The 23,244-nt window shown below is 34.1% G+C and overlaps 1 protein-coding gene across 1 annotated transcript; it reads left to right on the forward strand.

Annotated features, from left to right (window-relative positions):
* The first annotated feature begins 312 nt into the window (after positions 1 to 312).
* On the forward strand, positions 313 to 16,533 carry LOC111050906 (low-density lipoprotein receptor class A domain-containing protein 3-like). Its single transcript, XM_039441398.1, has 7 exons — positions 313 to 487; positions 1,886 to 2,008; positions 4,315 to 4,446; positions 7,175 to 7,267; positions 8,721 to 8,917; positions 10,229 to 10,348; positions 11,725 to 16,533. Exons 1-7 carry the CDS (start codon positions 382 to 384, stop codon positions 12,007 to 12,009), a joined length of 1,056 nt encoding a protein of 351 aa, XP_039297332.1. The 5' UTR covers positions 313 to 381; the 3' UTR covers positions 12,010 to 16,533.
* Positions 16,534 to 23,244: the final 6,711 nt, after the last annotated feature.

Below are 23,244 nucleotides of genomic sequence, written 5' to 3' on the forward strand. Positions count from 1 at the left end.
GGCACTCAGACAAACTGGCAATTTACTTCTATAAAACTGTTCAATAAACTTCCTCTAGAGACCAGGCATCTAGAAATCGAAGAATTTAAAAGATCTATCAAAGCTATTCTTCTACAAAAATGCCTCTATTCAGTTGAGGAATTCTTTGCATAGCCTTAATACAATATCTTTTAAGTAGCACGCCTTCAATACTTACCTATAATTAAAAGTGTTTTATGACTTTAGACATATTGATTGGTGTAAATGTTTGTTTGACGATTGTTTTAACATGTGAAAGTGTTTCTGACAATAAAAAGTGATTTGATTTGATTGATTAGTTTCTATTCTAGGTATGAAAACTGGAACCATAAACTATTGAAGACAAACTCTTTGAATCTATACATGGACGCCCTAGAAGAAATTGATGCTGGGAACTATACTTGCATGGCTAGCTTACCATCTACCAATGTCACCCTTCAGAAACATTTCTTCCTGAAAATTAATAATAGTAAGTTACTGTAACCATTGTCTCTTTTCTGTGATATCACTTGAAAATGGCATCAATGTTGAAACATGTTGTGATTAAATAATTTAAAAACGGGTACTGAGATTTTTATTTTTATTACTATTTATACTGTAACCATTTATGGTACTCTGTTCGCGGTAGGAAACGACAGCATTCAGTTAGCGCTTGTGTGCGTGAAAATGTAATGAATCCTTTTTAAATTGCTAATTACCAGTTCACAAATTCACTTGCGCTTATTCAATGTCATACTAGGATCACGTATTCTGTGTTTACTGTGTTTGGAATTTTGGAAAATCAGTTTGACGTACGTGAATTTTAATAGCCCAATAATGATAACCTTTGAATAATTGAGAAAAATACTTATGGAGCACAGTTTAACTAATAAGTTGAAAAACTGAATCAATAAGGATATGATCACATTGCGCACGCTTGGTCATGCATAACCAAACGCGCAGATAAGATACAAAATGTGGAAGGATCAATAGGAACACAAACACACACTGACGTGTCGCAATTGTTTCAATGGCTCTTTCCACATTTTGTTTCTCGGCTCATGCATGATTTCTGACGTGCACTTGCACATACACGCATCCAATGTGATCATACCCTTAGATTTTAGTGTTCCAGCTTTAAATAAATAATTATTTAGATATAGTTATTATTGTGTGAAGTTAATGAATTAAGACATTCACTTGAAAGTGATGAATTTAGAAATAAGTGTGTGATCAATATAGATCAAGGAATAAAGAAATAAGATGAATCAGATGCAAGAAAATATTAATTATCATAATTTATCATTTGATTTCTGAAGCAAGGCACGTCTTTTGCTGATGAAAGTCTTTGAACAGAATCACTTATTTACGGAATTATTTTTCGATTACATGTTATTCGTGTATTTTTTGACATCCCATATGAATACGACGGTCAGATTCAGTGAGACAGTCATCGGCTACTACCTCTATTCAAGCCATGCTGATTTTCGACATAAATCACTCTGCAGCTGGTTTGACGATTCTGTCAACTTTTTCAAATGTCATTTACTGTTATTGCTGATTAGAAACTGCTTTTATTCAGCATGGAATTAACCTACTAAAAGATAATGGTGTTTTTCGAATCAAGTTGAAGATTTTCAAGTCAGAATATACAGCTATTTTAAAACTGAATAAAATTCATCCTCATGTCAATATCAATTGAATACCATTAAATTATGAATGAATATTTTATGAGATATAGGTGTGAAAATTAACTTTCCAAATTGATTCCACCTATTTATTTTGATGAGTTTAAATAAGCGACATCACATTATAATAAGGATGTCACATTATACTACAAGACATGTTCTATTCTAATATAAACTCTTCTGAATTCATTTTTTTTTAGGAAAAGGTCATTGCGGTAAAAACCATTTTTCATGTAACTCAGAAACATGTATTCATCAAAGATATGTTTGTGATGGAAGGCTAGACTGTGCTGATGGGGAGGATGAATCTGAACGAAATTGTGGTAAGTCACTCTCTCTCTCTTTTTTTAAAAATATGTTCTCTCAGGTAATCTGAAGTTGGTGGTGCTGATGATAAATTGATAAGACGGAGTAAGACAAACTGAAAATTCAATACTAAACTAACCTTTGGCATTTTTGTGTGTAGAATGTAAAGAAACATGAAACCTTAGTTTGCAGCACGGAGTCAATGTTCAATAGAACAATAGGAGCACACGGTTGCCGTTTTTATGCCGATTCTATCAAAAAGACCCATACTCTTTTGCGCTCTTTCTCTCACAATTATTCCACAGGATCTCGGGATTCTTTGAAATCTGGCAGCGCTGTACTCCATAAGACTGTTGCTACAGAACAGTTCATAATTCAAATTCAATTTATTTGAAAATGCATTGAAGTATAAATAAATGAATGAATGCACATATCAGTGCTCAATCATAATTATCTCAATATAACCATAGAGAAACAATAGCATAAGTAGATATCCCATGGTATAGGGCGTTTATGTCGCAGCTTTTACTGTTATCTCAAGCCGATTACTGTCGATTATTGGCGGTTTTTACCGTTTTGACCGGGTAAGAGTGTATGAACGGCACAATATGAGAGACTACCAGCGTCATAAAGCTTCACGGGAAAGAACTACGTGGACTATCGGCTTGAGATAACAGTAAAAGTTGCGACATAAACGCCCTATACCATGAGATATCTACTTATCCTATTGTTTCTCTATGGCTTTAGCCTCTCGCACAAGAGCCCTCCACACATAACGGCCACAGTCTTTCGTCTCCATGCTATTATCCCCATCTTAAGGAGATCATCCTCCACTTCATCGGTTGCGTGGTGTCCCCTGTCGTCTTCTGCCTTCCATCCTGGCCTTATAAATTGCTCTTTGCATTCGTTGCTCTGCCATTCTCTCAACATGACCAGCCAAGCGCAATCTTTGTGATTTAAGGCTGTGCAAAGGCTAAAAATAAACTTTCTACTCGTGATATTTTACAAAGTTCTTCGATTTTTATATCATCAAGCTATCAAAATGAAAAAGTTTTCTCAGGGAAACATTTTTTTCTGATCATTACTTTTTGAGATATGAGCGCCTAAAGTTTAAATTTTTGGGACAGAAAAATTTCAAATTCGGTAAGAGATAAATCCATGAGATTTAGAGGATGGATTGATTCTTCATGGTATTGTTGATCAAGTAAAACAAAAATTTTCTCAAAATATCAATTTTTAAGATAGTTATTCAATTTACTAAAAATAACCAGAAATAACTTTTAGTTGAGTTATTTTTGGTAAATTGAATAACTTTTTCAGAAACTGATATTTTCAGAAAATTTTTGTTTTACTAGATCAACAATACCATGAAGACATCCTCTAAATCTCATGGATTTATATCTTACGGAATTTGAAATGTTCCTTCCCAAAAATTCAAACTTCAGGCGCTCATATCTCAAAAAGTAATGATCGGAAAAAAAATGTTTTCCTGAGAAAACTTTTTCATTTTGATAGCTTGATGATATAAAAATCGAGAAACTTTGAGAAATATCACGACTAGAAAGTTTATTTTTAGCCTTTGCACAGCCTTAATGAAACGGACCACATCCTCACCACCATCAATTTCATTTATTTAATTGTTCGTTTCACTAGAAACCATTCTTAAATTAAACACAACTTGTTTGAACATGTCATTGTAGAGGACAGCGATAGAGGCTTATCTGACCGGTAGGCAAGAAAAGATAGCCACCGTCAGGATACTTTAATTCTTTCCTTGAATAATACATTAGTTGTAAATCCAATCTCAACAAAGAAACAACTCTACGCTAATTCTCTACCACCATGTATAATTCGCTTATTCTGGAACCCTGCAGGTAGTACAGTCACATATACCCTTACCCTGACCGACTAACGGGTAAATCATTCTTTTTTTTAATATATTGTTGTAAACTGTATGCAATATAGTCCATTTCGCATATCAATTATTCGCCAACTATTACCGCCCAACCAGTCATTAGTTCATTGATTTTTTGTAATGCGATTCTCAGTGGATGCTGAGAATTTTCCTTATCTCTTCATAGGTATTGGTTTGCCTAACTAACGTATTACTTGGGAACACAATAAACTTCGGTTGACGTGTGGGGTTCTTTGAACCTTTGGATCCTTGAATCCGTCCCTTCAAAAACAATAAACAATATCTCTTGAATAGATATAAATCGGGTTTGGCAGGACCCTCAATTGTTTGTATTGCGAATTAAAAGTTTTGTTTTATTTTATATTCAGAAAGTATAAGAACTTTTTTCAATGGAGTTTTTTTTTCTAGGGACGTCGCCTTGTCAAGGAAAGCTAACATGTGATGGAAGATGTATTCCAGTTTCATGGTGTTGTCAGCAGTTCATTGATGCTAATTGCACAGCCACTGTCAGACTCGCTTGTTGCTCAGAAATTCATAAACGTGAGTATAATATTTCCAGAATATTCCAACTGTAATTTAAAAAATATGCTGAATGTCTCCTCAAAACTAGTGACTGTGTACTTACAGTCGAAACAAAAATATTGTACTTTATGTAATTCTGCTCAGTTTCTTTTTAATCGTCCTTTTTTACAAAAAAGTCTCTTGTGAATGGATCAATATTTTCCATTTGGAATGAAAATTAAAGATGGTTTCGCACACAACATTGAACAGTGAAAGTATAATTCCTATAAGTTGTAATGGGATTATTCATACTTCACCGGGCTGAGTGGGATAGTCCATCTAGAACTAGTGGCAATTATATTTTCACAGTAAATGTTGTGAGTGAATTCAGCTTTATTCGGAAAAAAGAAAACCTTACAAATAGTATGAATAATAGAATAAACGTTGGCTACCTGCACTCTCGCACATTGAACCGCCAGATCTCCGTCGCTCAAAATCTACCAGTAGATTATGGGATCAGATAGATAGAAATCAGTCTCTCCCCATTCATCAATTTCTCGACCCTCAACCAGTTCTGAGACTGAAATCCCGCTAACAACCCCCATGGCTGAGCAGCAGAATGAGTAACCAGCAAGCCTTGACTGTATGGCAAGAGCGATGTCAACTGTTGGGAGGTGAGAATAGAGATAGAATCAACGTATCTGCCCTCCCGACGGGTTTCTCTCTGCCTAGGAAAACATGGGTGCGCCTAAATAGGGTAAGGACTGGTTGCAGTAGGGTAAAAGCGACAATTCATAAATGGGGTCTTGCGGAGTCAGCAGATTGTGAGTGCGGTGGAATGCAAACGCTCCACCATATTACCGATGAGTGCCCACTATATAGTTTCTCAACTGGGGCTGCAGGTTTCCTTACTCTTAGTCCAGATGCTCTCCAGTGGCTGAGAGACCTGCAAGTACCAATCTAAAAGTTTAGAACACTGTATAGTGTTTTCATGTAACTTTATTTTTATTTTATTTATTTATTGACAAAGCTACTCAACTGGCAAGCATATGATTTTAATTTTTCTTGACGTCTCTTCTATAGTGAGGAGTACCTATTATGTTTTTCCCCTGACCATACGAATATATATAGAATAAACAAATTGTTTCAACAGTACATCAGATAAGTTATCATAAATATCTAATAAAAACTACAATATTATAACTCACGTAATAAATCAAGTCTTTCAGCATATTTTGTTAATTATCTTTGTGGCCGAATGGTCATCACAGTTCAAATTTCTTCACGTCAACAGATATGACTTTGATATTGAACTATCGAGAAGGGCAGAGCCAATTTTGTATCTCGTCGAGTTGGCTCTTGGGATTATTGAGTTAGTGTAACCGTCCACTGGAACCGTATTCAACCGATCCGTTCGGCCGTTGGATCGGACGAATCTGCCAGCTGTTAATTCGGCCGCATATGGTCGTCCATTGCAACCGTTTACGTCAGTCTAGTTGCCAATTATTGAATTAACTACTATCATAGCCAACAAAATTTTTCATAAACATTGATTGTATTGAGATTTTGAAAATTGAATAAACAAATATCCACTAAATTAGTTATTCATTACAATAATCTTACCTTCAACAAATATCCACTAGATTTTTCATTATTAGCAATGAAATTGCTAGATTGATTCATTATTAAGCAATCTTTGTTCACAGATTCCTTTGAATATCACAACGGTGATACCTTTTGTCTCGCATATCCCACAATGAAACATGCTCTTGAATCAAACTTATCAACTTCTCATTGTCCATAGTTACAACTTTATACAACAGAACAACTTCAAAAAACAAACAAGACTGTGAAACAATTTTAGGTTAGGAACACTTGGTTGTCTCAGCTCGACAAGTTAGTTCGGCCGTATAGAGCCGGAAAATCCCATTCAATTCGGATCAAAAAATTGATCGGCCGTATGAACCTGTTGCAATGGACGAGCATCTACTTCTTTCTTTGTTGGGGGACCGTTCGGTCGCGTTCGGTAGTTTTCGGCCGATGCTAGTTCGGACGAAAACTGTTCTAGTGGACGGCCCACCTTATGATCACTTCTGATTGACATCCTTGTTAATGGACATTTCAATTGAAGTAATCAAAACTTCTAGATTTGATTACAAGTATTCGGTACATTTCATTTATGTACCAGAAACTATTGTATTATCTCAATAACCATTGGCTTGATAATTTTTCGTTTCACCAATATGTTTTTAATCGGTCAGAACTTATGTAAAATTTTATTCGTAGTCCAATGCAACTGTTCCTAAGCTCATATTATATTTGATGTTTATTGAAATGTACAATCAAATGTGCACAAGCCAGTGACAAATGATTTATTTTTATTATTGGGATAGTTAAATAATTTTTGGGACATTCCATGATGTATTGAATAGTGCATATTTCTGGAAATATCTCTATTATAAATGAAGATTTGACTTGAATGAAAAAGACTAAGAAATATTGAATAGTGCATATTTCTGGAAATATCTGTATTATAAATGAAGATTTGACTTGAATGAAAAAGACTAAGAAATTGTCAAAAAGCCACATAATAAATAGATTCTGGAGCATTCCATGAAATGTATCTTTAGATTGAAATCAATAAAATGAAATGTGTTAAGCCGTGTATGTTCATAGTCAACCTTATTTGATATTGTCATTGTATTTGAGTAATCTAGTTGTGACTACATATATTCCTAATTTTAATATCATGTTTATTGTTTTTCAGCATATATCGACAGTGACAACGGAATATCTTCTGCTGATCAACAACGATTGAATGATATCCACTTTCTGCAGACCACAATCTACATTGTCATCGGTAAATTTATTTTCTCAATTTGGCTTGAGACGATTTGTTTGGATTCTAATCTCTTCAGTGAGGTCCACGTTGTAATGACAGTATTTTATTAAATTGGTGTTGATATCCATGTCTATCATTTGATAAGGCACATTTTCTAGCTCTACAACTTTGCCAAATCGTTTTTTAACAATGTAGAAATATAATTAACTAACAAAATATTCAATCCCAATTATGGAAATTTATTTTTAAATCATTCAAAAATATTTTTCATATATTTCTAATGAGAAATTTATTAATAAATAGTATGTGATACTCTAAATAGGGTTTAATCATGGAAGTGAGAAAACCATGGAACTGAAGTCCAGAATAGAGATTGCAGCAGAAACGGACCGGTAGGCGTGGCTACTACTCTAACATCGGCTAACTTCGTTAACAATCGGTTGTTTCCGTTGAATGTTCCCACGTCGATTGTTATGTCACGTGCTTGTGATGCATGCAAGAAAGACGACTTTTGAGTTACTGAATTTATAGGATTAGTTAATTTATTCATAATTTAATTAATTAATTTACAGAATTAATTTATCTTTGACTTCTGCTTATATTACAAGTTGAATTGATTTGATGAACTTTGAAATGAATGTACTAAAACTAAAATTTAGTTCGAGAAATTGCTCGCTTATTATAATAGGATACCGTATGAACAGTTGGTAAAAACGAAGTCTTCTCGTTGTAATTCATAATTTAATTATTTTCTTGATTGCAATACTGGAAATAGGTTTCTTATTATTTACAAGATCTTTATTGGTAAAAAATAAAATTCATTGACATGAAAAAATGGATAATAATTACCCATAACAAATTATAATTAAATTTGCTATGATGAGATATGTTATGATATGCGGCTATAAGCTATTCTTTTTTAAGCTCAAATAATTATCTATTGATGATTGCAGTTTTAAGCACTTCTTAGTCAAATTTAGAATATATCTATTAAAGTTAAAGTTTGACTTGAAATCAATGTTTAATTCAACATATTCAGAAAAAAAAACAGCATTGGAAAAGGTTTACTCCGAGCTTTATCAGTTCAAAATACGGTCTTATTTCAGTTGAAATTTATCCTTCTGTTCCCTTTCTGTATGCCTAAAGTGGTTAATGTTAATATTCATAAATTGTTACTAATCGCTAATGTCTAACTTAGACTTGTAAGGGTTTCATCCAGCGTAATTGATTGAATGAAAATGAGGAAATAGCATTAGAGAAGATATTCCTAGTGATCTCATACCATTGATGGGCGTGGCCTATAGTCTACTTTTGAGCTCAGTTTGCTAAGCAGCTGCAGGCTGCAGGTTCTCTTACTTACATGGTTTTAATTCACATTGCAACGGTTTTTCTTGATCGAAGTTGTTTATTATATTATGTAATGATTATATTATTATAGTTTATTTTATTAATATATTATTTTATTTTGCAGGTAGTGCAATCGCTTTTATGCTGGTAGTTACCATATTGGTTGTTACAATATGCAGGACTCACATGAAGCGAACGGTTCTTAGTGCTCGGTATCCAGTTACTGATAGACGTAGTCGGCCTAACAATGTGAATAACCAACTGCGTTATCCATATCATCTACGGAATCCTCTCAGTCTCCACCACCGTCTAGAAACCGAGGTAAGATCTCAGCCAAACTTGCATAAATAATAAGGATAACAAAAGATTCCAGACTAAACTTGCATAAATAATAAAGGATAACAAAATAAAATCTGAATTAATGTATATTTTCATTTCATTTATAAGATGATACATACTACATATTATCCGACTAGTAATAAGATTAAGGCCAGATTTCTAGGATACTCATTAAATCTGATGGAACGTTAAACCTGCAGATTTAATGAGTGTCCTGGAAACCAGGCCTATGACAATGAATAGTAAATTATATTTGTACTACTTTTTGTATTCTACAGGTGCGTACAGACTTGAGCGTCACGAACACATGTATTTCGCTTTTTATCAGCTGGTGCTATACTTATATCTGTATCCTACTGTTTCTTCACAAATACAGATATAATAAGCATTTCACCAGCTGATGAAGATTGAAATGCGTGTGTTCGTGGGGCTTACGGCTGTACGTAGCTTGATTAACTGAAGAAGGTAGTACCGCTCATCTCTGTTTTATTTTGTGAAAAAAACTTGAACTGATGTGGCCTATTAATTTTGTTAAAATAGATTACATTTTTGTGTTGAGTATTAACATTTGTGCATAATAATGCATTTGTAGTCAACATTTTTATCAAAACTGTAGTCAACAAACTAAAGAAGTTTGAAAACAGATTTGAACTAATGTGGTTTATTAATAGTATTCAGATTATTTTATTGAAATTAATTACGTTTTTGTGTTGGGAATTCACATGTTAAAGATGTTTATAATAATTATTCATTTGTACTCAAGATTTTTATCATAGCGGTAGTGAATAGGCATTATTTTTTTCAAATATCCATGGGAGATTAAATTTACTATTCATCATGGATTTATTTATTTATTTACCATTCTTGTAAAATTATGCCAGTTACAGATTAGATTGTGTTGTTAATAGACATATAATTTTTGTTGAATGAAAGAGACTAAGAAATTGTCAAAAACCACAGATTTATTGATACTTAGAAAGGCCGGTTTCGGTTATTGTCAATCTCTGATAAACTCAGATTATTTTATTGAAATAAATTACGGTTTTGTGTTGGGAACTCACATTTTAAAGATGTTCATAATAATTATTCATTTGTACTCAAGATTTTTATCATAGCGGTAGTGAATAGGCATTTTTTTCAAATATCCATTGCAAAGATTAAATTTACTATTCACCATGGATTTATCAATTCTTGTAAAATTATGCCAGTTACAGATTAGATTGTGTTGTTAATAGAAATATAATTTTTGGGAAGCTCTGTTACATTATAGGTTTTGTTTTATATTTTCCACAGATTTATGACTTGGACTTGTACCTCAACCGTTCATCAGGCTTGAACTGCCTTGTAACTTACAACATAAATAATGGAGTACAATTTGTGGGACATCCTGTGGAGCCTCCACCCTACTCTGAGGTATTTTTGTGTTATTTTTCATCACTAAAACATGGGATTGTATTGAGAAGATTTGAGACAATCAACATAAAAATAAGGCTTGCCGCAAAGTGCAATCCACGAAATCTACACGAAAGTTACACGCTGGGTTGGGTCTGTTCAGCAATGTCAACCCAGGTTCACGGTCCACGCTTTTACAAAACTTCCCAGGCGTGGATTGGGCTGGATTCACTTTGCGGCGGGCTTTAAACCGTAGATATTGACTCAGAAATACTGAATGAAGGCGGGCAGAACGTATTAAAAAAAAAAAACTATAAGTGATGTGGAAAGCAAATAGGGACCAGTTGTCTCAAAAAATCAAATTTGAGATATCATTTTTCCTCAATAAAGGAGACTATAAAGAACAATTTAAAAAAAATATTCAGATTAATATCTTTAAAAATGACTGAGTTATGCCTATTCAAACATAAAAACAGGACAATGTTATAACTGGACTATGTTCATATAATCGACGAAAAAGTCGACTTTTCAATCGATTCTGATCAACAAAGGAAATGTTACTGCATGACAATCGATTGAAAATTCTAAATCGATATTTTTGACCCTAGTCTATTATTGTCTCCCTGAACATTTTACTCTACCGACAACTGGTCCCTTTTCGCTTTCCACATCATCTTTATTAAAGAGTTCCTCGTTATAATGGCAGTAGAAAATGATTGGAGGACAGCATTGCCAATTCTCTGTCTTGCCACTGCCTTCTATAGAGGATAGCTGATACCGGTATATCTGAAGTAATATTAACTGTTCATTCTTGTTAAAAAAATATTCAATTATATTTTATTCGTGATGAAAATATATTTTTCAATTCTTTAATAATAAATTGTGAGCAGAACGTATTCAGTAAAAGTACAGTGATGTCCACGTTATAATGACAGTGGAGAAAGATAGGATAACAGCGTTGCCGAGCCACTGCCTTCTATATAGAATAGCTGATACCAGTATATCTGATGTTATATTAACTGTTAATTTTTGTTGAAATAATTATATTTTATTCGTCAAGAACATATATTCTTCTATCATTAATTAATATTTTTTTTAATTTAAAATTGAATATTTTGGGAATTGATTGTATTTTTACATTGTTGAAAAACGATCAGGCAACTTTGCGAAGCTAGAAAAGGATAGTGCTATATGCTTTTTCGAATGATAGATTGATTGATTGATTTATTTATCACATGCCAGGTCTTAGAAAACGTATTGCATTTATAACATTACAACATTATAGACAAGGATAGAACCAAGGATAGAAGGTTAATCAAATACTGTCATTATAACGTGGACCTCACTATACACAAATTAGAATTGATTTGCTAACTAAATAAATGATGTTATTTCAGGTAATTTCGTTGCCTCCTCGCGAAGGTCCACCTCCTCCCTATGTCTCGAGGGAAAATGTTTGTAGACAAGGACAAACAGAGAGTGACGCACTATTGGAGAATGCTAGTGCTGCACCATCCAACCAGGAGAGGAATGTTGAAAGTAGTGATGAAACGTACTTCTGGCCCAGAATCGCAGTCAGGAGATGCTCATCCAGTGATGATACACTATCTGAAGAAAATCGAACCGTAAGGCCTAGCGATAGTAGTGATTCTTCTGATAATCCAATGCCGAATTCTGGTTAAAAATGTTAGATAAAATCTAAATTTGTAAGCCATTCCACCACCACAAATTTCTATGACCACAACATACCGTAAGGGAATTTATTTTTCACATAACATGACCACATTATTGTTGTATTGAATGTATTACCTGTTGTTAACCTGTACTGAAACATGTAAATCCAAATTTTTATTGAAACATAATGGTACGTACATGTCACAGAGACAAGTAGTGCTTTTAAACTAAATAGTAAATAATAGAGCTTAAATACTGTAGTAGTCTCATACAGACAAAGTTCCGTACAAACAAGTAGTTTTAAAAGAGACGGTCTCACACAAGTTCTCACTCGAACAAGTAGACAAGTAGAGTCTCATTCGAACAAGTAGAGTCCAACTCGAAAAGTAGAGTCCAACTAGAAAAACTACAGTCCGACTGGAAAAGTACAGGTCAACTAGAAAAAGTACAGTCCGACTGGAAAAGTACAGTACAACTCGAAAAATTAGAGTCCAACTCGAAGAAGTAGAAAAGTAGAATCTCATTCGAATAAGTAGAGTGTTTGTAGGAACTAGTTGGCGTGGCGTGTTGCCTACATCTCAAGATGAAGGCATTTCATTTGCTCTAGTAAATTGAATGTCGGCTGTTTTTTAATAATATATACATATATATATATGTATTATGGTGATGAAGTCACATAATAATATGTGTAAATAATGTCGTAACATCATTCATAGAACTACTTGTTTCTACGAAACATTGTCTGTATGAATTCTATGCCATTGATGGAAACTTATTGAGACCTATTTTCTAAGTTACTATTGAACCAGTCAAGGGATTACTTTCTAGCATGTCAGACTTATGCGTTTTTCTGTCTATAGAATTGAATGCCTTTGCCAGGTCGAGGGATGTTATCAGGAAACTGTTTTTGTTGCCTATTTTTCCACTAAAGTGCCTTATTAATTCAAAGAACGCGTGTGATGTGCCCCGATCCTGTCTGAAACCAAACTGACATTATCAGAAATATTTTTTTCCTGTTCAATATAACTGGATGGTTAGATGAATTTTGATGCTGAACTAAGTAAGGAGATTGGTCTGAAATTTGAAGTTAATGATAACATCAATATCACTATATAATTTGGGTGAGTTTTGGTTGTTGGTGCTATTATTATTCAAAGGCATCTGCACTTTGATTTGTTTTTTTTTTGCAACATATCGTAATCAAATTCTTCTAATTTTAGTTTGAATCTCAATAGTTTTGAATTAGGCTCTTTCATAGAGAATATCCATTGTAGGGGTTTGTGGTCAGTGAATATTTCAACTTTTCTTACATGGTGATAGGGGCGGAAGTACTTGGTTTCCCAAACTATTTCCAACAGTATTTTTTCAATAGTTGAAAAATTCATTTCGGTTACATGAAGTGTTCTACTTGCATATGTACAAGGCAGGTCTATCTGTCTTTGTCCTGGCTGAGAACTGCTTCAACAGCTAAATTGCTTGCGTCCGTCGTAAGGTTAAATTGTTTGTCAAAATCAGGATATTCTTACAATTTTCAAAATATGTAATGTATTCTGGGTCTTTCATATTAATCTTTTTGAAACATTTAGTTTTGTTGAATGAGTAAAATTATTTATGAATTTTCTATAGTATCCTTCTTTCGTGTCTGGGGGCACACAGAGTCAAATACTACTCAAAAATTTAGCCGCAGAAACTGCTTTGTCATTCCCTAAAATAATATCCTCCATCTTGCGATGTATTTCCATATTTGGACAGGTCATGAGGTGTTGATAGTTTTGAGTGATTGCACATTGGCACATTGCATCCTCACTATAACCCTATCCGACCTGCATCTAGTGTCACCTGTTCTCAAACGATTCAGAGACTTCCATGTAGTGTATGGCAGATGGAAACCGGCAGCCCCTTCCTCCACAAAGCAAGTCTTCGAACTTGTGGTGTTATAAGCTCATTAGTTGTTTTGATGAAACTTTGCCGGGATTTCAATCTGTGTTGTTATCACAGCCATTGCTATATCTTATGCTTTATTTCAAGGAATAGAGTCACCCATCTCAATTAATGTGTTCTTCTCAAGTATAGACTCTTAGACTCTTTGTTAACTAGAATTAAAGTGATAGTAACTCAAAATTCAAACTTAAAGAAATGAACTTCAAATTAAAGGAAACTCATGCTGGTTTCTCTTATTAAACTTAAACCATTAAAGTTCAAGTTCTATGAAAACATTATTTTGTAGAGGTAATTTTTATCATCATTCGCATTTTTATCTCATACTGAATTATATATAATCATGTTTGAATATTGATGAAATATATAACTACAGTATTTTAAAAGCAAATAATGTTCACTTCCAATATGTCAGCATTTTTTATAGGACGCTCACTAGCTATAGATATAATCTACATTGAAGTTTATGTTCATCAATAACAAATTCCTTTATGAAGTGAATGGACCTACAGAGGTCCTGTTTGAAATCAATGAATCAACAGCTGATTTCTAGGGCCGTTCTCTGTTATAAAGAGTACAGCACTGAGCTGTATTCAAAAGATGATTTTTCAGCCAAGTTCAATTCATTAACTAAACTTTAACTGAAATCTGTATTCAAAGATGAATTAAAACTGTAATTATTCGAAAAATTCAATAAATTGTGAATTACTAAAACAAAATTAGAACAATAATTAGTCATACAATCAATCAAATTTATTGCCTTACAAAACAAATTTTTCCATTGAATACAGATTAGAAAATATAATATTCTTAGAACTAGAAATATTATTTTTCAAATAATTTATATTAATTTGGCAACACGAACAAAATCATAGTTTGAGGAGTGCTGATGACTAGTAACAAAACTGAAAAACTATTATATTACTTTCTAAAGAAAAATTATATTGTAACACATTAGGCTAAACTATAATGTTATAACTATACAATTCAACCATGTAACAGTAGTGAAAATCTATATTAATAATGTCAACTTGAAACTGGACGCTGTACGTTAATGTAATCAACAAAGAAATCGTGAAAAGTGATCTCGCTATCATGGAAGTGAATGTTGCAGACATCAAAAACTCTCTTCATTGTCGACCTTTCAACCAAGTCAGCTCAACTCTCTAAAATCAGACAAATTTGTTGCTTGGCTTCCAACATTCAATAATGATGCTCAAAAATCAACTAGTCTACCATCCCAGAACCATAATATACAATCAATGTGCAGTCATATCATAGGAGAAAGTTGAAGCACCTAATATATATGTCGACTCTCATGGAATGCCTCATATGAAGTACATTGTGTTGAGAAGGCTATCTTATGTAAAGGTATTGAGAGATCGAGGAAATGCCACTCGGTAGACTGAATGGACTCGGTGAGACCGGATACACTGGACGAAGACCTTCAATCGGTAGTAGCGAAGGGCAGGGACGGTGGTCAATGGGCCAGTGATTCAACTCTGCATTGTACTTCTACTTCCAAACCATCTAGACCAGATGGAATCATCCAAACATGAATTCAGCAAAGCATCCGCCTGCAGTGCAATTAACCGAATCAGCAATTAACAGACATGCGCAGTGAGAGGTCGGCAGACTTCTCCAGAAACTTCTGCTGATTTGAACGAACGTGAAAGCTGCTGCAGAAGCGAATGAGAACCAGTGTGGGTGAAGAAAATTGCTGCAAATCCATCTCCACGATAGAAGCTTTCAATTCTCTGCCAAGTGAGATAGTATTTAGAGCCACTAAAGGGTGCAATTAAAAGTATTTAATAGACACAACCCCCAATAGCAAACTGGTCGAAGACCTCACAAAATAATTCAATCGGTAGTAGCGACGCTTGTTGGAACGTTGTCGAGAATCCAAGGTTCCTTACGAGTGTGTGATGGTGTGTTCAGATATCTTGTTGAAATTTTCTGATTTCTAAGTGTTGTACTCAACATTTTGAATTCATCTTCTGATGTAGACTCACATGTCAAATGCTACCAAGCATTGCTTGATTTTGTAGCGTTTTTGGACAAGAAGAAACTAAACTATGCAAAGAGAATGGTGTTTAAAAAGAGGGTAGCTTCCGTTGCTCATTACAGTTCACTGCAAAACTCCTCTTCCCGACGACAATAATTCATCACAAAGACGACAGTGATGTAGTAGCGATTTCAGTGATTACAAACATGAATAACAGTGCAAAAGATGAAGAAAAATTTCAAAATTCTACATAAAAGACACCCATATGGCTTTACCTGCTCCGAACTACCTGCTTTGTATGAGACTGAATTCAACGCTACGTTTTGTTGCCAAGATTATGGTTCCAATATATTATTAAAATTGCATCAGAACATTCGGAAATATCAAGTTTTTTTCAAGATTCGATAAGACAAATGACTCGTTATTGAAGCTTCTTCAAACATGATTGACAAAAAACCAGGAATTCACTTGAACGTTTTTAACCATGAGAAATCTTTGAAAATATTCTAGTAGTACAGAAATCAACAGGGATGGTCTTCCAAAAGGTCAGGTATTGGAAAATTATCAAGATTATAATAACGAACCTTTCGATTTCGAAAAATATGGCGAATCTTGGGTAGAGATTATCGTCAATTTGGAAATATTTAGTGCATAAGAGGTATGCTGGAAAACTGATATTACTTTATGCCGTATCAAAGCTGAAAGAGACTGTGCTCAATGACAAATCGTTGGCTTCCACTACTGCTTTGCCAAACATCCAGGTAAATGTCTTGCATAAAGATCTTTAGCCGGAAGAATGTTGTAATTATGATGACATCATTCCTATCCAAAAACTCCTTAAATTCAATGAATCGCATTACATGGAGGTTCGAGTCAGCGACCTCAACAATTCAGACAGAATGTGGTTCCATCTGGCCAAATGCTACAAAGCACTCATGATAATGATGGATGATTTGCATACCTCCTTACACTGAATATAAATTTAATATGTTCTAAGTGACAGTGAAACAATATTACAGTTGTGTCCTTGCATATATGGGAGTATGATAAGAAAGAATTTTGCTATCAAAACCTCCTGCATTAAAAGAGAAACATGGAGTTACTGTTGAATATATAGACCACGGAATGATGATGACTGTGGACCAAACGATTCCTCCAGAAAGACTGTGCCAAAGTGGCGATCTGATCACAACTCTGATCATGATTACATAGTTGAAGGATTCCTGTACGATACCAATGAAGGAGACGAAATCATATTCAACAAAGAAATAGTGAGAAGCCTGGAAAAATTCATGCTGTCTTGGAAGAGAATATTGCAGAAGTAAAAAATTCTCTGTCTACTGTGAAACCAAACATTTGTCAGCTCAACCTACCGAATTCCTGTGTGAAATCAGTATGATATCTGGAAAAATTATAGCTTTTAATAATTGAAGAATAGATTTGATTATAAAAAATGTAGTATAATTCTAATATAAAATAAATAATAAAATTTAATAATAAAAATTGATATTCATAGTTTTGGAAAAAACAGATGTAAATAAACATTACAAGAAATTTATTAACATAGATTTACATAGGTGATAAAACAATTTTTTTTTCAACAGACGAGTCTATACTTGAGTGTAGGAATAGGCTGCATTTAGTGCATAATAGATATGTCGTCTATTGTTGTCCCTGTGGTCATTTCCTTTTATTACCATCATAATCATGAGTGTTTTGTAGAATTTTTCCAGGCTTCTCACTATTTCTTTGTTGAATATGATTTCGTCTCCTCCATTGGTATCATACAGAAACCCTTCAACTATGTAATCATGATCAGAGTTGTGATCAGATCGCCACTTTGGCACAGTCTTTATGGAGGAATCGTTTGGTCCACAGTCATCATCATTCCGTGGTCTATATATTCAACAGTAACTCCATGTTTCTCTTTTCATGCAGGAGGTTTTGATAGCAAAATTCTTTCTTATCATACTCCCATATATGCAAGGACACAACTGTAATTGTTTCACTGTCACTTAGAACATATTAAATTTATATTCAGTGTAAGGAGGTATGCAAATCATCCATCATTATCATGAGTGCTTTGTAGCATTTGGCCAGATGGAACCACATTCTGTCTGAATTGGTGAGGTCGCTGACTCGAACCTCCATGTAATGCGATTCATTGAATTTAAGGTGTTTTTGGATAGGAATGATGTCATCATAGTTACAACATTCTTCCGGCTAAAGATCTTTATGCAAGATATTTACCTGGATGTTTGGCAAAGCAGTAGTGGAAGCCAACGATTTGTCATTGAGCACAGTCTCTTTCAGCTTTGATACGGCATAAAGTAATATCAGTTTTCCAGCACACCTCTTATGCACTAAATATTTCCAAATTGACGATAATCTCTACCCAAGATTCGCCATATTTTTCAAAATCAAAAGGTTCGTTATTATAATCTTGATAATTTTCCAATACTTGACCTTTTGGAAGACCATCCCTGTTGATTTTAGTACCACTAGAATATTTTCAATAATCTCCCATGGTAAAAAGCGTTTAAGTGAATTTTTGGTTTTTTTGTCAATCATATTTGAAGAAGTTTCCGTAGCCAGTCACTTGTCTTTTGTAATTTAATCTTTTTTGTCTTGAATTCATCTATTTCACATTTTATTTTGTATTCAACTGTTATACATTTTAGTTGGGTTTTAGCTCTAAATTTCATTGTTATCATCGACTTTTTTCATAGGCATAGTTTTGTAAAAATTCTTGTAAAAATTATTTTGTATTAATTATCAATTTGAAGTTTGGATTTACTGTTCAAAATTATTTTGTATTAGTTATCAATTTGAAGTTTGTATTTTCTGTTCATTTTTTCTAATTTATTATAATCTTGGTTTTGTTATCATTTGTATGTTATTTGGTTGTCCTGGAGTCCTAAGTCCGCCCTTAATAAAGGCAATTAATCAATCAATCTCTCTCTCTCTCTCTCTCTCTCTCTCTCTCTGGAGTCGCTATTTTTTATTCGATCTCTTGATACAGTGAACCGTCGTCCAAGGAAGCCTACAGATCTAACAACGCTTTTCCCTCTTCAATAAGGAGTGAGCTCAATATCCTGCTAAATAAGCCAGCAAGGGCATGTCACACATGCTGTATCATTATAATTTACTTGAATATTTACAAAATCGTCAGGAACAACATACAATATAGAATTCAATGATACCTCACTTCCTTCATCAAAAGCTAGGAGCTTTTTAACCGTAACGACTTGTATCGTTGGGCAGATTCGGAAATCTGGAAGAAGTGGCAATCTCCTTGGAGTGGCAGTCCCACAGATGTCAGAGGACACAGATATAACTATGTCACAACAACTCGAATAAACTATTGGAGCTGCAATTACCGCGGCTACTGCACCAAACTTGCCCTCCAAGTGATACAAATACTTGCACAAGGATTTAGAGTATACTCTATCTCTCCACGTTATAATGGTAGTGTAGGATTGACAATACTGTTGTTGTCCTTTTCTATCATACAACAAAACAGATAGCGCTATCTCTCTCTAGCTTTGCAATGTTGTCTGTTTTCCAGAAGATTTTATTTTTACTTTTGACAGTGACTGTACAAAACTAGACACAATTCTCAGCCGCCATTTTTTTCTTCATTCTATCAAAATACTTTAGTACATAAGTCGTATAATTGATTTAAAATGTATTTTTGGAACAATTAAATAATTTTTAGACATTACAGTATGAGAAACACAAATTAAAATACCTGAAATGACATTATAAAAGTTGATAACTAAACATCCTAAACTTCATTCATGCTTCAGTTAGCCTACACGTGTGGCGAATCATATGATTGCCACCTGTGATGTTTTCAACTGGTATAGTTTGTTTATCACTTATAACAGTTTATTTCAGAGTTCAATTTTGTCATTCCAACATTTAAATTATTTCATCATTCATTTAGTTCCATTTAATCAATTTCAACATAGGATATCAACAAATTAAATTCCTATACACGTATAGGTTAGACCTACTCATACCGGTATAAATAATATTGAAAGGTTGTTCCAGAATTATTTCCATTGAAATTACTTATATTTAATAGGATTTCTATTACTTTTAAAAGAAATTGGAATAGAATACCTACCAAATAACTTAATTTCTGTTGTTTTGAAATTCAGATTGGTGTATCACAACTTTTTAAATTAGCCGCCATTTCAGGTTTACATAAAAATAAAATCTGATCTCAGTTATGGAAGCAAATTTTTGAATCAATCATGAAAAATATATATTCTTGATTAATTTGACATTACATTAATTATTTTACTAAGGAAATGATAATTATTATTAGATCAAAATTTAATGGGATGAATTGAGTAACAGCTGTGTACACTCAGTGGCAAAATGGAGAGACTTGGCAACGTTTTTCTCCATCTTTCTTCACTGCCATTATAACGTGGACCTCACTCTAGAGGGTACTGCACGCCTGCTGCCTTCCTTGGATCTGGTAGCTTTTCCTGCACTTCCTTCCCGGAATCTAACCTAACCTAACTTAACCAATTAAATTTTAACCTAACCTAATTCTGTTACCAGTTAAACCATGGTAGGCACAGAACCTACCATCTACAGTTGTTAATCAATTTCAGCAATTCATTTACATACAGTAAAACAAATTGGTGATAACACTGTACCTTGAGGAAGGCCGTAGCCAGTAGCCGAGTCATTGATCTTTTATTATTATTTATTTATTATTTCATGTTACAAACAAAATACATTTCAAATAAAAATAATAAACATTTTTTTCCATGCATGGGCAAAGTGCCTGTGTGCAGGAAAGAGTAGCAATCTGAATAGTTCATAATGACAATAGTTCATAATAAGTTAACATAATGAAAAAACAAGACAATATATGTGAAAGATGGAAAAATGAAGTATGATGTGAAGAAGAAGAGAGAGAAAAATGAATGAGAGGCAGAAAACTCACTGTCAAGCCAAGAACAAGAGAAACGGATCAGGACAATGGCCAACCGACTCAGCATGCATTACTGCTAGTCTTATTAAAAAGTATAATTTGATTTAAGAAAATCTAAAATTCTTATCCTTCCAACCTCCAATAGCCTAATCTATTAATGTGGCGTTTGTATACGCCTATGGACCGTGCTTCAATGTTTTTAATGTGTTGGGGGAGTTTTGAGTAAAGTATATTTGCTTTATAGGAGGAATTTGTTGTGTTTATTGATTTGGATACTCTAGGAATAACAATGCCAACGTTCACCGAGCTCCTGGTTGTGTAGTCATGTTGGACTTGAGCGAATATGTCTGGTTTATTCTTGTAGATGTGCATAAGTAGGGATCGAACATACAGCTGTTTAATATTAAATACTTTAAACTCGTTAAATCTTATTAATAATGAGAATCTGTGACCTAGGTCAAAGGTAACTATCAATCAATTTCAACGACGTTTCTCTCTCCAATTTAAATAATAATCGCTGGTGAGATACTGTATCACAGGGTTTGGTCAAATCAATTGAAATAGTAAGTGTTTTCTTTCCTTTATTTAAATGATCAGTAACAGCATTCGTGAACTTGATTAGAGCATTGTTACTTGATTGCTCACTAACATAAGCTTCAATCGTCAAGTCACAATTTGCAAACTTTTTCATCTTCAATAAGGAGTGAGCACAATATCCTCTTTAATAAGTTAGCAAGGGCATGTCAGAATCCATACTAGCTATATCACTATCATTTACTTGTATATTTACAAAATCGTCAGGAAAATCATACGATATAGAATTCAAGGATTCCTCACTTCCTTCATCAAAAAAACTATATGTAATTCATTCCTAGCTCTCTAATACAGTGAAATCAATAATTGAATTAGTGGTAATTAATGGGGCAGAATGCGCCTCTAGTTAATTTCCCCTTCTCACTTACTGAATTTTTTCCAACTCACTCCAACCATTTGACAAATTTGTGAAGAGCAATTTTTTTCATCACTTTCATTACATGTTGCAGTGAGGCAACACCAGTTTCTAGGTTAATGGAAAGTGGATAGCAAGTTGAGTTGTGTTGCCAACGTAATTAGAACATGTGAAAATGTCTTTTACTGACCAAGATTCCCAATACATCAAATTGTGAAAAATTCTGGAGTCTCTTTTCGTTTTCAGAAATTGAATCCAGGTGCTTCTGCTGACAATCCGTTTTTACTGGGTTGCCTTTTACCGTTACCTACTAGATTACTAGACTATACTCTGTCCAAACTGCGATGAGCGCTGGAAGATTAAGCCGACCTTCGCTCCCCCTCGTGCAGGCACACAGGCCCCGCCTACCTGCGCCATTGATATACCATGTATACTACTTTGTATACAGGTAGGCAGACCGTCTCTCTCTCACACACAAAAGGAGACTGCGCTTGTGTGTGTGAGTAGTAGGAGAGTCGGCTTAATCTTTCAGCACTCATCGCAGTTTGGACAGAGTATAGTTACTCAAGGCAATATAACTTACGTCTACCTGTTCACGTTTCTTGTCCACGGTTCCTTGGAAACAAGAACATCATTTAGTCTTTTCTTGTCCAGTTCAAGATCAAATTATTAAATCAACTTTGGAAGTTTTAACTTTTTAGAATATGACTAATTTTGACTTTTTGGCAACTGGGTCTTTTTCGGCCTGAACTTCCAAATCAGGGCCGCCCCGAGGTTAATAGGCGCCCGGGGCAAGATTTTGATATGCGCCCCCCCCCAAGTATAGCGCGGTAAGGTAGTATTTAAAAGTAAAGCTACATTGCTCTTCCAGGAGGAGAACTTCCATTATGGGCTGCATCCTCTCCTTGATAATCATGCTATAGATTTTGTAAGCAGTATTTAACAAGCTGATTTCTCCATAGTTGTCACAGGAACTTCTTAGTCCAGTTAATATAGACATAAAAAAGTGTGCTTGCAACTTGCAATTTATATTGTAGTTACTATTTTTTCGCCCCACTTGGATGTAATGAGCTGGTTTTCGTGCGTCATATGGAGGCCGAAAATGATTGTTTTCTGACCAGGACGGTGAAAGTTTTACGGCCCTAGTGCTGTAAAATAACCTTGAAGTCAGCTGATTCTGATTTGATGTGAACGTGTTTACAAAATGGTTTATGAAACGGAATCAGTTTATGCTTTTAGAATTGAATAAGTATTCTGCAATAAGATACTATCATTTTATTTGGATGAATAAAATACAGATAAGATATATATTATAAACTATTCAAATTCGATTTTCAGAGTAGGATAGAACTTCTAACCTAAACTTCCGAAGTCAACGACAACAAGCATTGTTG

The sequence above is a fragment of the Nilaparvata lugens genome, chromosome X (assembly GCF_014356525.2).
Source record: "Nilaparvata lugens isolate BPH chromosome X, ASM1435652v1, whole genome shotgun sequence".
In the NCBI taxonomy this organism is placed as follows: Eukaryota; Metazoa; Arthropoda; class Insecta; order Hemiptera; family Delphacidae; genus Nilaparvata; species Nilaparvata lugens.

Excerpts from the sequence above, each read along its gene's own strand:
- LOC111050906 (XM_039441398.1), top strand. The coding sequence starts at position 382 with ATGGACGCCCTAGAAGAAATTGATGCTGGGAACTATACTTGCATGGCT. Across the intron at positions 4,447-7,174 it reads TTGCTCAGAAATTCATAAAC|CATATATCGACAGTGACAAC; the intron begins GTGAGTATAATA and ends ATTGTTTTTCAG. Across the intron at positions 10,349-11,724 it reads AGCCTCCACCCTACTCTGAG|GTAATTTCGTTGCCTCCTCG; the intron begins GTATTTTTGTGT and ends ATGTTATTTCAG.